Source organism: Zonotrichia albicollis, chromosome 10, assembly GCF_047830755.1.
Source record: "Zonotrichia albicollis isolate bZonAlb1 chromosome 10, bZonAlb1.hap1, whole genome shotgun sequence".
In the NCBI taxonomy this organism is placed as follows: Eukaryota; Metazoa; Chordata; class Aves; order Passeriformes; family Passerellidae; genus Zonotrichia; species Zonotrichia albicollis.
In genome coordinates, this window is record NC_133828.1 from 12,192,757 (window position 1) to 12,208,244 (window position 15,488).

Genomic DNA, 15,488 nt, shown 5'->3' on the forward strand with positions numbered 1-15,488 from the left:
GTGAGAGTCCCCAGGACGAGGTGAGAGATGAGATTTTGTCTCCAAGTTCTCAGAAGGCTGATTTATTATTTTATGATATTATATTAAAAGTAATGATATACTAAAATTATACCAAAGAAAGAGAAAGGAGAGATCAGAAGGCTAGACAAGAATGATAACAAAAACTGGTGACTCCTCAGAGCCTTGACACAGCTGGACCATGACTGGTCATTAAATTAAAACAATTCACGTGTTGCTAAACAATTCTCCAAATCACATTCCAAAGTAGCAAAACAGGGAGAAGCTGAAGCTTCCCAGGAAAAGAAATCTTGGCAAAGGGATTTTTCATAAAATATCACAGTGACTGAGAGAGGACTTCAGAAAGGAAACAGGAGAAAAAGCATTCTTCTCAATGAGCTGTGAAACCACTTGACTCATTTTGCTTTTTAGCCCCCAAGCTCAGAGATCATGGCCAAACTCCACAGTGAGATCTTAAAATACACTTCTGAAAAAACAAATTTAAATATGACAAGATTTCTAATGTGTCCATAAAATGGTTTAGCCGCTGTGCTTTACAAAAGGGGCTCCATGTAGTGGAAACAAATCTGAATTGCCTTCATTGTCTGAGCATCACATGAATTATTTCTGCTCCTCTGGTGTAAAAGCCCACCTGTACAGACATCATTCCAGGCTGGGTTCCAGCACAAATCTGCCCAAGCTCAGCCTCCCTGCTGACAGAGGCTGCCCTTTGCTTACTGCATGTAAGAGCAGGTAAGATCAACTGATCCATGATTATACAACAACTCGTTTTAATCATGATCAAACCTGTCAAGCCTGGATTCAAACTGGGAATCCAATTACAAAGAGGCCTGTCACCCTTTAACATTATCCTCAGAGTATGTGACACTCCAATGAAACAGTGTCACATTTTCTAGAGGAAATGCTCTGATTATTAATTCATAAACTGTTTGGAGTAAAGACTTAGTATTTTATTTCATTTCATTATATTCAAACAGAAACAATTAAGATTTTACTTTCCACTCCCAGAAGTGCTGTTTGAATATACAAGACAAACAACCCTGAACACTTTGAGCAATGCCAGAGCTCTTAGGGTATGTTGGAGATTTGTTACCATGAAAACTAAATGCTAATGTTGAATTTCATTTTCCTTAAAGTAATGTTGACATATGCAAAGACTTTGTTTAAATATTGGAAAAAAAAGATTGAAACACCAAAATCCATAACTTACTGCAGAATAGTTAATTTAAAATATAAATACCACACTCAGCACCTGAGCCTTTCCCTCCAGATTTTGGGGGTGTGGGCACTTACTTCATATTTCAATCACATTTCTCTAATTTGAAAGGGATCTAGTTTTATCCATTAATAACTTTAGCTGAATTACATTAAAATGGGAAAAAACCCAAAACAAAAAAAACTAATTAGTATTAAGTTTGGCCTCATTTAATCTACTTTTTTGTTAAGTATATGAAGCAGTAATTCATATATTGCCTTTTTAGCTAGATCCATGAACATCAAGCTACAGTTAACCACGGAACAACAGACTGCAAATACTTCTGAAAGAATACTCCTTTAAAAAAGGTGGTGATTATTTACCCAGTTGAAATACAATTGCTATTTTCAACATTTTGACTTGCAGTTGTGTATCAATTACAACTAATACTTTTATGTGTTTTATCAGTACCCAAAAACACCAAGCAAATCACTGATTTGAAAATTAAAACTTAGCATAAAGAGTTTGCAAATTATTACACAACTCTTTCCAACTCCTGCATCATAAACTTTTCATTATGAAACAGACCTTGGGGAAAAAAATAGAAGAATTATAATTGGAAATAGACCTTTGTGGAATTTAGATTTTTTTTTTTTTTGTCTCACACAAGAAAAATCACTTCCTAAAAACCACGGACATTTTTCAAGTGAAATGAAATTTGCACCAACATTGTAACTGAGGTACCCAACACTATTTATCTTGGGTAGTGCATTCTACACATTCTGCTAGTTAGTGCCTCTGCATCCTAGAAAGAAATGGGGATCTTGGCAGCAGCTGAATATTCCAAAGAGCAGTGGAATTGCACAGTTCGAGACGCTGTGCTGGCAGAATTCCCTTCAGGGCTGTAAGCACTGAACACCTGTCACTGAACAAACAAGCACAACTAAACCATTCTCCTCCTCTTCCCCCCACAACTCCCACCTGGTTTCCAAGAGAAATGTTAAGGTCTTGACACTTTAATTAAAGGGAAAACAAAGTGTTGGTCCTGAGTTAATGAAATTGCTCAATTATGGTCTCAAAGGCCAACGGAGCAGACGTGAGCAGCAGCTGTGCAAGCACCATCCCACCTCCTGCTCTGGGGGGTCTGCAGGAGCTTCTGGTACCTCTGCAAAGTTCTCTCTGAACTCAGGCAAAGTCAAATCCCATCCTACAGCCCAGCCTGAATGAGGCAAAGTGCTGCAGGAACTCAGAGATAAAGGAAACCCTCCTTACTCTCTCCGTTTGTCTGTCCTGAGGAAGACAGCAGCAGCTGTTTGTAAAAGCAAAGAAAACCAAACATTTTTAAATCTTTATGGCATTTTTTATATCTGTTCCATCTTCTCTGCAAAGAGAATTTAAAGGTTTTTTCTTCAATTAAATACAATTTCAGTACATCCCTCTTTCTGCATACAAAACCCAATAATTTTATTACTTACCAGCAGATTTTGCAAGTGACTATAGCAAGAGTGAGATTCACAGCCTATTCTAAAATCTGTCATTATTGATGCTCAAAACCAGAAAGAAATACATGAATATGCAAAACCTATGTACAATTAGAATTAGAATCAAATTCATCTTACTTCCCAACAACTTTCTGTGCTGGTTCTCCATCTTGGGACCAACAAGATGTTACTTTATTATTCTTTGGCAGCATGCAGTGACTCAAAACAAGCCTTGTTCCTCAGCACAAAGAAAAGCCTTAGCATGCTCTGTGAGGTATTTTTTATCAAGTACCAATGACTTACAGAACCAATTTTACTACTAAAAATGCAAGGCATTGGATGTCTCCATTTAACAAAGCTGCAAAGGTGGATGGAAAATTCTATAATAAGCTGTCTTTATAATTTGGTCTTGCAACTGAATGAGTATTTCCTCTATAGCTTTATTTGTAGCTAACATTCTGAAGCATTTTCTCATTTTCTCCATGCAGGCCCAACATCTTTAAAGACATTTGAGCAAGCCCTAAAACTAAAGCCATCATTACATTATCTATTACATTACAGAATGCAATAGAGAATTTTTTTAAAAGCATGGATTTCACCTAAAAAGCAGCTTTCTTTTTACCATTTTCAAGTCCATAGCAAAAGTATTTTTCAAAAAAATACAGAATTGCCTAACAAAACATGCAATTCTTTTAAATTAAATTCCATCAAAACCAACTAAAGGACACATTTTAGATTACACCCAGTTAATCTTGGATCATACTCTATACATTTGAGTCACAGAACATTAATTCTGTAAGTAGAAGGAATGAAGCATCATATTCTGAGGATATACATTTTATTTGCTGCTTAACACCCACTGTACTCTGAATAACTCTTATTGAATTTCTACTTTATTACTACTTGTTCCAACAAGTTGTTTTGTAACTTTGGATTTACTTTTGGCTTTATTTCTCATTTTTTTAAAACAGAATTCTGTTTTGAGGATCCATCCTGTCTCCCCTTAGGGTTCTTTTCTGTAGACTACCCAATTTCAGTTTTCACCCTTTCTTTGACAGTTTCACAGACTTCTAATCATTCTCATTGCTCTGGTGTAGATGCTCTACTTGTCTCCTGAAGAGCTGTGATCAGATGACACAGAAAACTGCAGCCACAGCCACATGCCATGTGAAATTAGCAGGAGGAATATTCCACATGCTCCAGGCAATATTCCTGCTTTACACTGCAGCACAGTGTTCAGCTATTCCACAATATTATGTGGTTTTCAACTCATGTTAAGTCTGTTTTACACATCATACCCTAGAGCCTACTCTAATGAAAAGCCAACGATCAACTCCTTCTTATCTTCTTGATCTCTGTTTGTACATTGGATCATTTTTTAAAAGCAGAGCTTTGTACCTCTTCTTACACTGTCTGTTATTTCTTTGGATCAGTTCTCCAAGAGGAATTCCACTGCTGTCCTCAGCTGCACTCACTGTTCCAGCCCCACCAAACCCAGGCCACTTGGTCTGCAAATTCTCTCAGCTTATTTTCTGTTCCATTTTCCAGATCATTAAGGACAATATATCCCTGCAAAAAAGCCTCTTCAGTATATCTGCATGTTCCTAATCTATTTTCCATTAATTAAAAAAAATTGTAAAAATTGTCAGGCCAAATTTCCACAGTTGTTCGCAGGAATTAATCTGTGAGACAGCATCCAAAGCCTTTTTAAAACCTAAGTGCTCTTGTATGTTATCCATGGTACCTCTTATCCTTCCATGGATGCAATATAGACTGGATTTAAACAATTTTTCCTTGCATACCCATTTTCCCAGTTAATTCTTTCTCTGCTTTCTTGCAGATACTGAGTGAAATTTCAGTTATACACTTCCAGCTTCCTTAGGAATGTAAGTAATAGTGTCTAGTCTATGATTTCTTAGCTTTTAATTTTTATCTCATTTGAAACACAGACATTGTATTTTCTCTTCCTCTCTCTAGGCTGCAGTCCTATATTTGGGTAACTTGTATCAATTTTCTTAGCTCCATGTCTGCAGTTTTATTATCCCAGGGAAGGGCTGTAGAAATAAGCATTCCCACTATTATCTGTCAGTCACCTCCTCTCTTCTGAATATCAAACCAGTGCTTTCTTAGCCACATTATTACAAACACAAAGTGATTGTCTGTTTCATTTATGACCCCTCCTAACTACTGTGGGACCATCTTTCCAGTTCTGTCCTCAATACACCTGTGCTAATTTATATTCAGACTCAATAATCTGATTAAGTAATCACTTGGTTTCATCTGTCCTTCTACTTGAGAGCACAGGAACAGCAGTTATTGTAAATTTTGTACTTTTTTTTTCCATAGAACTGAGGAGAAACTACAGTATAACACATGTACCCATTTGATATTTTAACCCAAAGTCTCATTAATTACAAAAGCCATATCTGTATGATCCCTGGATTTTACTTCTCTATTTTTAATATACACAATGGCCATAATTGCAAAATCTGTTCTACAGAAACAGATAATTCCTCAACTCCAGAAATGTCCAACACACCTTTAGATAAAGTTTTACAGCAAGTAAAACTTGAGAAAATTAAACTGGGCTGTAATACATGTAGAAATATAATTTAGTGAACATAAAGAAGCTGCAATTGTCCTGCTAAGATTACTTTTAAAAGCAATCAAACATGGAATGTACTTTGAAAGGAACCTGAGAGAATAAAAATAGGAAAGTTTTCAAGAGCATAATGAAATTCACATTATCAGAGGTTCTCTACAATTTTAATGACCTGTGAGTGCATTTTAATTAATTTAAATGTTTAAAGTAGTGCTCTATGCACATTCTTAATCTACAACTACTTCTACTATTGATACTGGCTTATTAAGGGCCATATATGTAAATAGTTTAGACTAATTGTCTGTTACTACAATTTAATTCAGTCTCATAACCAGGATTGTAAAATCAGGATAATGCATTCTCTTAGGAAAAAATCCTGTTGCTTTTCCACTTACTGTTTCAGTGATAAACTTCCCATCAAAGGGACTGTGTGTTTTAAATGACATGCCAGCTTTTCCAGGATATTGCAGTACCACAATATATGTCTGTCCTTGAAGTAAATGTTCTAGCCCAGCTATGACTCATATTTGCATCTACTTAAAGCACAAGCATTTGTTAGATCACTATTTACCTACCAGACACAGAAGAGATGTTAAATCATTTCCATCACCATAGTTCACTGCAATGTAACACTACAGGTAAATACAAACATTTATAATTTTGTCTCAAGGATACAATCCCATGACAATATAGTGGCTTTTTACTGAATGGGATATGTTCCAAGTGCCTGAACTTACAAATTGGATAACATGTTCACTCTGAAGTTTTGTAAGCTGTAAAAGTTCACTCACATTTACTGAAGCAGGCTTGACAATACTAGACAGTGAATTTTGCCTAGATTTTCCACATCTTCTGTTCTCTTTTTCTCTATTTTTTTTTAGTAAATGCATATGCAAATGCAGAATTTCAATTGCATTTATTTCTTTTGCATATTCCTCACCAAACTCCAAGGAACTGACCAAACTGATGCTCTGACTCCTAGTTCCTTTGTGGTATAAACAGAATTTAAATAAACCATCATCTCAATAAGTATAAATAAATTTCATCCTTCCCAATAAAACATTTAAATGACTTATGGAACACTTTTCATGTTGATTCACATTTAATCATTTTAAGAAAGAATCTAAACTACATAACACACAGCAGAACTTAGAAGATTTTTTGATACAGGTCAGAGAAGATGAGACACCACACAAGCTTGATTCCAAGTATCACAGAAATTCACCTAAGGAAGGGAAGGCTCTCCTTTATACATATTATATACATAATTTATATATTTGTTCCCATCTCTTCCTTTTGATGGGAACAAATATTTAAGACACCTAAACACTTGAATAAGGACACATTATTTTAATTCAATACATTGGATTAGAACTGTAGTTCAATAAATGTGCACTATAGGACAGAGTTCTGGCTCTTCTGTTTTAAACACAATTTTAACTCACCTCTTTGCACTCTAGACATTCATCATTCCCTCTGTCATTTATTTCTTACATCCTAAGCAGTTATCCACATGTACTATCCAAGATGGAATCCTTTATTAGAGGAAAGAAATATTTAGAAATAATAGATCCAGGAAATGTGAGGTGAAAAAGAACTGTTGTTCCATTTGGAAGAGATGCTAATCTCACACCTAAAGTTTTAGACTATTGCTTAGGCATGGAAAATTCAAACATGCCCATATTTTCTGATGCCTTAATTCTGGAACTAGCCCAGTTTTCTAATCCATTGATTAAATAAAGACATCAGGGCCTCTGGTGGGACTCCTTTGGGAAACATAAGATCTGTAAAAACACAGATGCTTGCCAGAACCAGTCCACTAACTGTGTTCATGAATTTCAAAGAACAGGAGTCAGACAGGCACACCACCTGTGCAGAGTTTTTATTTTGGGGGTGAAGCATAACTCTGCTCAGGTTTTCCATAAAAATCCTGATGACTTCAGTAGAAAGACACAAATGATTTCTTCTTGGATTATGCAATTGTATCTATTCACAAGTCAGAATGAAGAGAGGAGGTACCTCTAAGAGTCTAGCATGGAAATTTTCCACCACTGCATGAAAACCAGGGGAAGTGGAGATGGACTGACTGGCACATGCCTCAGATACTAACAGGGACAGTATGGAGAAATATTTGTTATGCATGGTGAAAAATGTTTCCATAAGCAAAGGAAGAGGTGTAGACAGAGATTTTTTTTTATTTGAGGGCTCAGGAGCAGAAAAAAGAATGAAAACAGAACTAAAAGGGTATGTTTGTTTGTGGAGGGATGCACTGCCAAAGTGAAACAGATGAAATGCTCTTGCAAAGCCAGACAGAAACCTGAAAAAATTAATTACCATGGACATATTCGTGTGGAGACAAGGGAAGACTGAAGTTGCTTCTGACTATATCATCATCAACTAAAGCTTTTTTCCTCACAGTTTAAACTCTAACTGTAGTTCTCAAACAAAAATAGAGCAGTGTAACAGTTTTGAGAGCTTTTGAAATTTTAAATATTACAATGTTTACCCTAATTTGGAAAAATAAAAAGCATTGTTATGTAGTCCCAAAATGCAACCTCAATAAATAAAACAATTGGAACAAAGTAAACATTCTTTTGCATAATAAAAAGAAATATTCAATCAGGAATTAATTTTGATTTTGCACAACTTCCAAACTGAAGCAGCAACTTACATCTGGCATACTCAGGTTTAGAAGCTCTAACTATTAGGAAATTAACAGTTTTTTGCCCTTAGTCTTGTAGATATCATCCCCTTTAGTCCCAGCTGGAACATTCTGAAATGCTGGAAAAGTTTGCAAGCATTATGGAACACATCAGGATTTCTCAAGTCACAAAAGAAACACAATAGAGCAAGAAGCAATTACAGCCAGTGCTCCTCCTCTGCTAGGATTGGATTCTCAAAATGTAGACTGCTAGCTTCAATTAATCAGAGTTCCTGTAATTCCCTGAAAATCTAATTGTGATAGAAACTTGTATTAAAAAAACCCTAAACTTGTTACCTACCTGTCCTATTTACTTCAGCTAAGCAGGATTTCTTTTAATCACATTGGACAGCTGTCTTTCACCTGTAGAAAGAGGACTGACAGAGCTGGAAAGAACACAGTACCTTCAGATCTCTCCTGCTCATCTTCTTCTCTGCCTCTTCACCTGGATCACTAGAAGAGCTTGCAACAACCAGGAATTTTTTCTGCCTGGCTTCCCAAAGACCTTTCTGGGTGGGACCTTCAAACTCTTTCTTCTTTGTACATTCACAGCCTTCTATAAAATAAAACCAACAAAAATATCATCAGAATGCTTTTTATTTACTCTCCTGGAAGATATCTCCTTACTTAATATTAGTCAGACATATGAAATTCTCAAAGAAACACCACTTGAAATAAGCAGATAGTCAGGTTACTGTGCCATCCATATAAAGTATTCCAGGGCTGTGTGTATCTCTGCTCCACAAATAATTTCATCTTATCTAAAGGGTAGCCTAGACTTGGCCCCAAAAATGCAATAATTTTGCAGTACACAGAGAAGCACAGGGAAATGGATGCATTCTTTCACATCCCTCAGAGCCACAGGAAACATCAGCTCACTGCATCCCATCCACCACCAATGCAATATTCTGATTTACAACTCACAATTCTTTTTGTTTCCCTGCACTTTCTGCCACCCTTTCAAACAAGGAATTCCTGATGAATAGGTAACTCAGCAAAGAAATCCTAAGCAGGTAACAAAGCTTTAAATCATCAAAGGTTGGAAGGGATAGGATGAAGAGCACAGCACAAGGCATCTGCCATGACCTGGCAGAAAGGACACTGCTCTCTGACAGACAGCCTTTGCATTGGCAGCTCCCACAAATCCACACACAGCCCTTTGGGATCCCTGTACCTTGTTGCTCTGTTGGATGTACATGTGTACATGGAAAAGGATGTAATACTGATTTCCAACAGGATTTGGGCACATCCCTCCAGTTCTTTGAAAAAAAAACTTTGATTGAAAGAACACATTATACAGCTAAAATCCAGACTGAAACATACTTCTAAATCATTGCTCTTGTAAAATGTTTTTATTAAGACCTTTACACAAAAATGCAAATCTGATGGCCTAAAGCAGAGAAGAAAAAAACCCAAACACTCCCTCCACTCTTGAGGCAAAAAAAGGAGATCAAGCAACACAAAACCTTCCTGTATATCCAGCCTGAGTACAACTGGAACTGGTGGAAAGAAATACACCTGGATTAAAAAAAACCTTTAGTATTTATGTATTCTCAGTGTTTTAAGAGTTGAAGCTACTGTCACAGATACCCTGAATAATAACTTTCTCTGGGGAAAAGTAAAAGGCAAGATTGGTTTGTGTGTCTAACACCTTCTACTCACTTAGTAACTGCTCAGAGTATTTGGTTTGTTGGTCCTTTTGAGATACACATATCTATAAAGCAACAATGTTCTGACAGTTCTGGAGCTTTAAAAGTCAGTAACTATGAAAAAAAGAAAGAACGAGTTCCAAAGAACTGTTGCACTTAGATGTCAACAGCTTAGGTTCAAAGATTTTCTATTCTAATTGCATTGCACATGGAATGGGCACAACTTGGCTAATGTTAAATTTCTTTTTGCATGACCTTCTAACTGCAATTGCATCAGATCAAGGAAAGGGAAAGCACAGTTAACAGTATTAGCAATGAGTTAATTCAACCATGAGTAAAGAAACTCATTGAGTTCAGCTTCTGAATATAATTGGGTAATAAATAAGCAGCTGTTGTTTTTAGAAAATACAAGAAGAGTACTGAGCAAGGAGCAGTTTTAGAACATGTTTAGAACCAGCTGCCATAGAAGTGTTCACTTAGGTTTATAAGCAAGCCACAGTCAACACTGCTAAACTCCTGCAGGCAAAAGGGTTTTTTTTTCAGAGCATCACTTAAAACTGTGTTTTGATCTGTAAGGAAGAGTGCAAGCACTCTAAGTATACACCAATACCCTAAATAAAATAGCAGCTCTCCCACTTTGATAATTAGGTTCCTCTACGTATGATCTTGCTACCATATCAGGAAGGACCAGATTTAAAACACAACCAGTTTTTAATGCAAATCCATTCCTTTCTAAAAAGTAATCTGAACTCAAAGTACAATTTTTTTCAGAGCTGGTTTCTGAGAGGGCATCAGAGAGAGAGAACCAGCCCATGGGATGACAAAGTCCTAAAAATAATTGCTAGCTAGTTCCTCTCCAACTACTACATGTCCTTTATACCAATTTGAAACAAGCAAGGCAGGAGTTAGGTTTCTTTAGGTGTCTTAAAAATTATTAGATGTTCTTCTCTTGAAGGATTTCTGTACAAAGTTGAACAGCAGCCTGACAGTGAGACAGCAAAAACTGCTAGTAAATAAATTACATGCTCTGTATTGTGGACGCTATCTTCAATTGTTTGAAATGCAGCAGGATGAAAGCTCCCACATCAAATGCCTGAGTAATAAAGTCAAGAATAGTTGCCCTAAAATTAAGTACTGTTAATTTTTTCTACCTAGCTGCCAGATACAAATGTACAATGCAAACTCACTGTGAATACTAAGAGGTTCCCCTTTGTTCTTTATTCTGCACTATATGACTCAGAAAGAAAAAAAACAGCCCCAAATTAAAACCAAACCCACAATCATTGAATGGTTTGGGCTGCAAGGTGCCTTAAATCTCATCCACTTCCATCCCTCTGCCATGGGCTGGGACACCTTCCACCATCCCAGATTCCTCCAAGCCCTGCTCATACCTTGGACACTTCCAGGGATGGGGCAGCCACAGCTTCTCTGGGCACCCTGTGCCTCACCACCCTCACAGGAAGAATTCCTTCCTAATATCTCATTTAACCTATTATCTCTCAGCATGAAGCCATTCCCCCTTGTCCTTCCACCAGATACCCTTGTAAAAAGTTCTTCTCCTGCTTTCTTGGAGCAGATGAGCAGAAGCTCACATTCAGCAAATCCAAAACTAATCCAAAGGTACCCTCAAGCCAGCATTCCAGGTGTTCCCCAGCCAAGTGAGGCTGTGGGACAAATGCAGCCTGAGGAGCAGTGAAGGGCAATCCCCTGCTGCTGGGCAGAGCTCTCCTCCTTCCCTCAGGCTCTGCACTGCAGTGAAAGCAGAAAGCACCTGCCAGGAGGGGCAGCCCAGCTTGGCCAAGGATCATCTGCCACTCTGAGTGTGCACTGTCCTCTAATTCCAGCATCCCAATGCACAGAAGTCAGCCCAGAACACTGAAAAGTGCAGCTGGAATTCTTTTTACATCTCAGATTTCCAACTCCAACAGCAATCTGAATTTTGAGAAAAATTAAGCAAACATTTTTCCAGTATCCACAAGAAATCCATGCTTCTCAGGGTTATACTCTCCCACAAATAAGAATATGGTCAGTTTTCAAGAGGCAGCAGAAAGTATTTTAAAGAGACAATATTACTCACTGAGACATGAGTATGACCTACAGAGGGCAATAAAAATTATGTGGTATTAGAGGACAAGGCACTGAAACAAAATGAACTGAAATAGTGATTAATTTATGATACCCAAGGTATGAAGCAAATTAAGACTTGTAGAAGCATGGGGGTGGCTGATGAGCTTAATTTGTGTTGGAGACTGACAAGGGATTTTTAATATAATTATTTATCAAATGGCTCCCTTGCTTGTCACTTCTTGGTATTACAAAGTGCTCTCAAGATTTCTGGAGAATAAACAGGACTGAACAGCCAGAATGTGGGTTTTAGAATCCAGCAACAAATGGAATTATGTTTAATATGAAAAGGAGACAGATCCATCCACACTGTAAAAACAAGCCCAGGGAAGATCCCACACTATGAATCCTCTATAAAGCATAGATCCTTTATTTATCCTATAAAGAATATACTCTCACTATAAAGTCAGAGAATTTCAGGAGAATTTCAGCAATCTGGTTTCTTTGAAACTTATCTTACTATCCAATGTAGCTGCAATTGAAAAATAGGTTCAAAATTATTAGTGGGATTAATGCTGTAAGAGAATGTGATAGCATGAGCTTCATTTACTTAGGAAAGCAGAAGTGCTAGGGTTTTCCTGATGGAGTTAGAAAAAATAATGTAAAAGTTACACAGGGAAGTAGTGTGGTATCAGACAGATACTATTCCAGCAGGTATTATATCATCTTAGCAATCTTCTGTAAAAATGAGAGTCTGGATTTCATAATACCAGGATTTTCAAAAGGTTTCCAGGCCACAGTGTATGCTTTCTGAAGGGTGAGCTGGGAAAGAACACATGCACACACACAAAAAAGGCAATATCAGCAGATACAGTAACAAAATCAGTCACAAAATAGATTTCCACAACAAAGTCCTTCCAAGTCACTCTTATATTCCATATTGCCTTCAGCAGTCTCACTCTCCTTAGTGAATACACCTCAGAATAAAATATTCAAATGATAAAAAAACTGCTGCTCAAGCACCAGGTCAGCTGACAAAACTTAGTGCAAGTATTTTTCATTTACTGTTACACCATATTTTGAGATGCAACACATCAACAAAAAAAAAAACAAAAAAAAACCCAAAAAAACAACCAAACATAGCCAGTCTGAGCCTGGTGATGGGAATATTTTACCTTTTGCCTCCAAGAGCTGCTTAGCATACCCAGACTCTAAACTGTTCAACGCAGCCTGCAAACCTGTAACCTAATTTTAAAAAGAGATAAGAACAAGAGGAAGAAATATGAAAATATTACTTTTGAAGTGTCTGTTCACAACACACAGAATTTATGCTGGTATACTTCATTGATTCCATCTATAATTTTTAAATCTTGATTGTTGTCTCTAAGTTATGAACATAACTCCTAATTCAAGATTCGGAAAGATAATGCAATAGAACACCAACAATCCAGAATCTCTTGAAACATTTTACAACTCTATTAAACAATGCAGACATACAGAATACCAGGGTTCTGACTACACCAGCAACTTTTAGAACTGCTGTCACTGCACTGAGCTCAAATTTAATGGCACAATAGGACTTACAGCTTCATCACAACAAAATGTCACTAAATATGGTGTTATGCTCATTGCTCTGGAATGAATACAGTTAATAACTGAAGAGGTCCTATAAATATAAATATAAATATAAATATAAATATAAATATAAATATAAATATAAATATAAATATAAATATACATATAAATATAAATATAAATATAAATATAAATATATGTGTATATATATGTATATACACATATGTATGTGTGCATGCATATACATATATGTATATACATGCCCCCAAAATTACACAGCATTGGAAATGTTCCATGTTTTGTACTCCTGATTCAGCAGAACTCCATATGGGCTATGGGCATAAATTTCCTTTTTCTTTAGGGCATTTTCTTTTCTTATTGAAATTTCAAACATCTCATCATCACTGTTTTATAAGCAAGCCCTGAGGTGACCAGAGAAAAACTGAGGCAGAGGAAAGGAGGGAATGAGAGATGAAAACTCTCAGAAGAAGCTGTGAGCATGGTAAATTTATTTCATTTTACACACATATAATTGATGCTACTGCTCAAACAATTGCTGGAATATAATTGTATAAAATATGTCCATATAAAATATAATTTGAGTAAGATTTTTTCTTCTATTTTCCCTACTTCTTTCCTTAAACACATGCACTGTAATTTTCTGTGATTCCCTCCTACCTGTGCTCATACTGCTTCCTGTCAAAAGGGCAGAATATCTTGTATACATCAGGTAAGATTGGAGAAGAAAAAAAAATGTTTAAATATTCCACTCAAGACAGAAAAAAATGTCTGATCTCTTCATGTATTTTTTCTAAACTAGCAGGTCACTCCTGGGTGTATTTAAGAAAATAATAAAATAATTAACAACAACAAAGGAAGTTAAAATAAGCTACTTCCACAGGAATAGATGGAAGCATGGGATTGTGGGTGGAATATCACAGGAATATCACACCTGCTGCACACTGCTGACTCATGCAGAGCTGCACTGAGCAAGCACACATAGATCTCTATGACTCTGTGGCACCATGTTTCACACACTTTCTCTGCTAATATTTCACCAAATCATGAAACTCACAAAATACTCTGCTTCAGAATACTGCATAAGCTTTACCAGAAATATCCTGTGTATTTTACCAAAGTAAAAACCAAAGTTTCCTTACAGCTGTGCAAGGGGTATTCACTCCTTTTTTACCTGCCCCATTGCTTTGTCTCTCTCCAAACTGGTTAACATTTTCTGTGTCAATGAATTCTGGTATTTTTCTGACATCTGCTTCAGCATTGGCTCATAGGATGCATAATGTGCCTTCAGCCTGTGAGCAAGAGGAGGAAATATTATTCCTCACAGATGAGTTAAATCAGAGATTTATATCAGCATAACTTTTCCCCTCCCCAAACAAATGAGTAAAATTACCAAAAGGTCAACACAGAGGAGACAGCAAAGCTGTTTAGTATGGAACTAACCAACTGCAATACCACAACAAAGGAGGAAAAAAAAAAAGTTAGATGAATGAATAAGAGGATTCACAGCTTGTTTGGTCACATCTTAAAACAACCCATCCAATTTTGTCCTTTTGTTAATCCTTCATACGCATACTGCACATTAATTTTGGCTAATTTGTTTTCTTACAGATGGATTGTATTTCACTGGAAGAAAGAGAACTACAGCTGTTATCTGACTACCAAATCAAATCCTCATCTGGACAAACCAGTCATAATATAATTCTGATTCTTTCTTCACTACACATTACACAGTGAATATTTACGTACTTTAATTCTCAGACAAACTAAGATTCAGACAAAAAATACGTGACACCACCAGCTCCAGAACCACTGCACCCTGCAAAATGCTGAGTCACAGAGGAGAAATCAGTGCAGAGTGCTCCCCTGCATCAGCATGTATGCATTCCAAGGGTGGGGATGTAGAGCACAGAGCTGCTATTGCATGCACTGATGGATAACAATACCAGCGAAACTCAGGGAACTGACTGCAGCTGCAGATGTGAGCCTCTCCCCAGTGTTATTTTCAAACACGTGCAAAGAAAAGATTCTAACTCAGCTCCTATTTAGAAATTAAATCACTGTAACTCAGTACCAATGGACTGGTTTGGGCTTATTTGCAACCAAGGCAATATAGCAAGTTTCTTACTCAAAGTTCAAGACAACAGAAAATGACAGCTGTGAGAATCAGGAATGCAAAGGTTCT

The 15,488-nt window shown here is 36.8% G+C and overlaps 1 protein-coding gene across 1 annotated transcript in view; it reads right to left on the reverse strand.

The window, feature by feature from the left end:
- The window catches only part of SPAG16 (sperm associated antigen 16), a 372,211-nt gene that overhangs the window by 336,188 nt on the left and 20,535 nt on the right, over positions 1 to 15,488 (reverse strand). The window contains exons 7-9 of the mRNA XM_005486882.4: positions 14,478 to 14,595; positions 12,886 to 12,955; positions 8,402 to 8,553 (exon numbers count right to left, since the gene is read on the reverse strand). Of these exons, the coding sequence (XP_005486939.2) occupies positions 8,402 to 8,553; positions 12,886 to 12,955; positions 14,478 to 14,595 (340 nt within the window). The remainder of the gene's footprint in view (positions 1 to 8,401; positions 8,554 to 12,885; positions 12,956 to 14,477; positions 14,596 to 15,488) is intronic.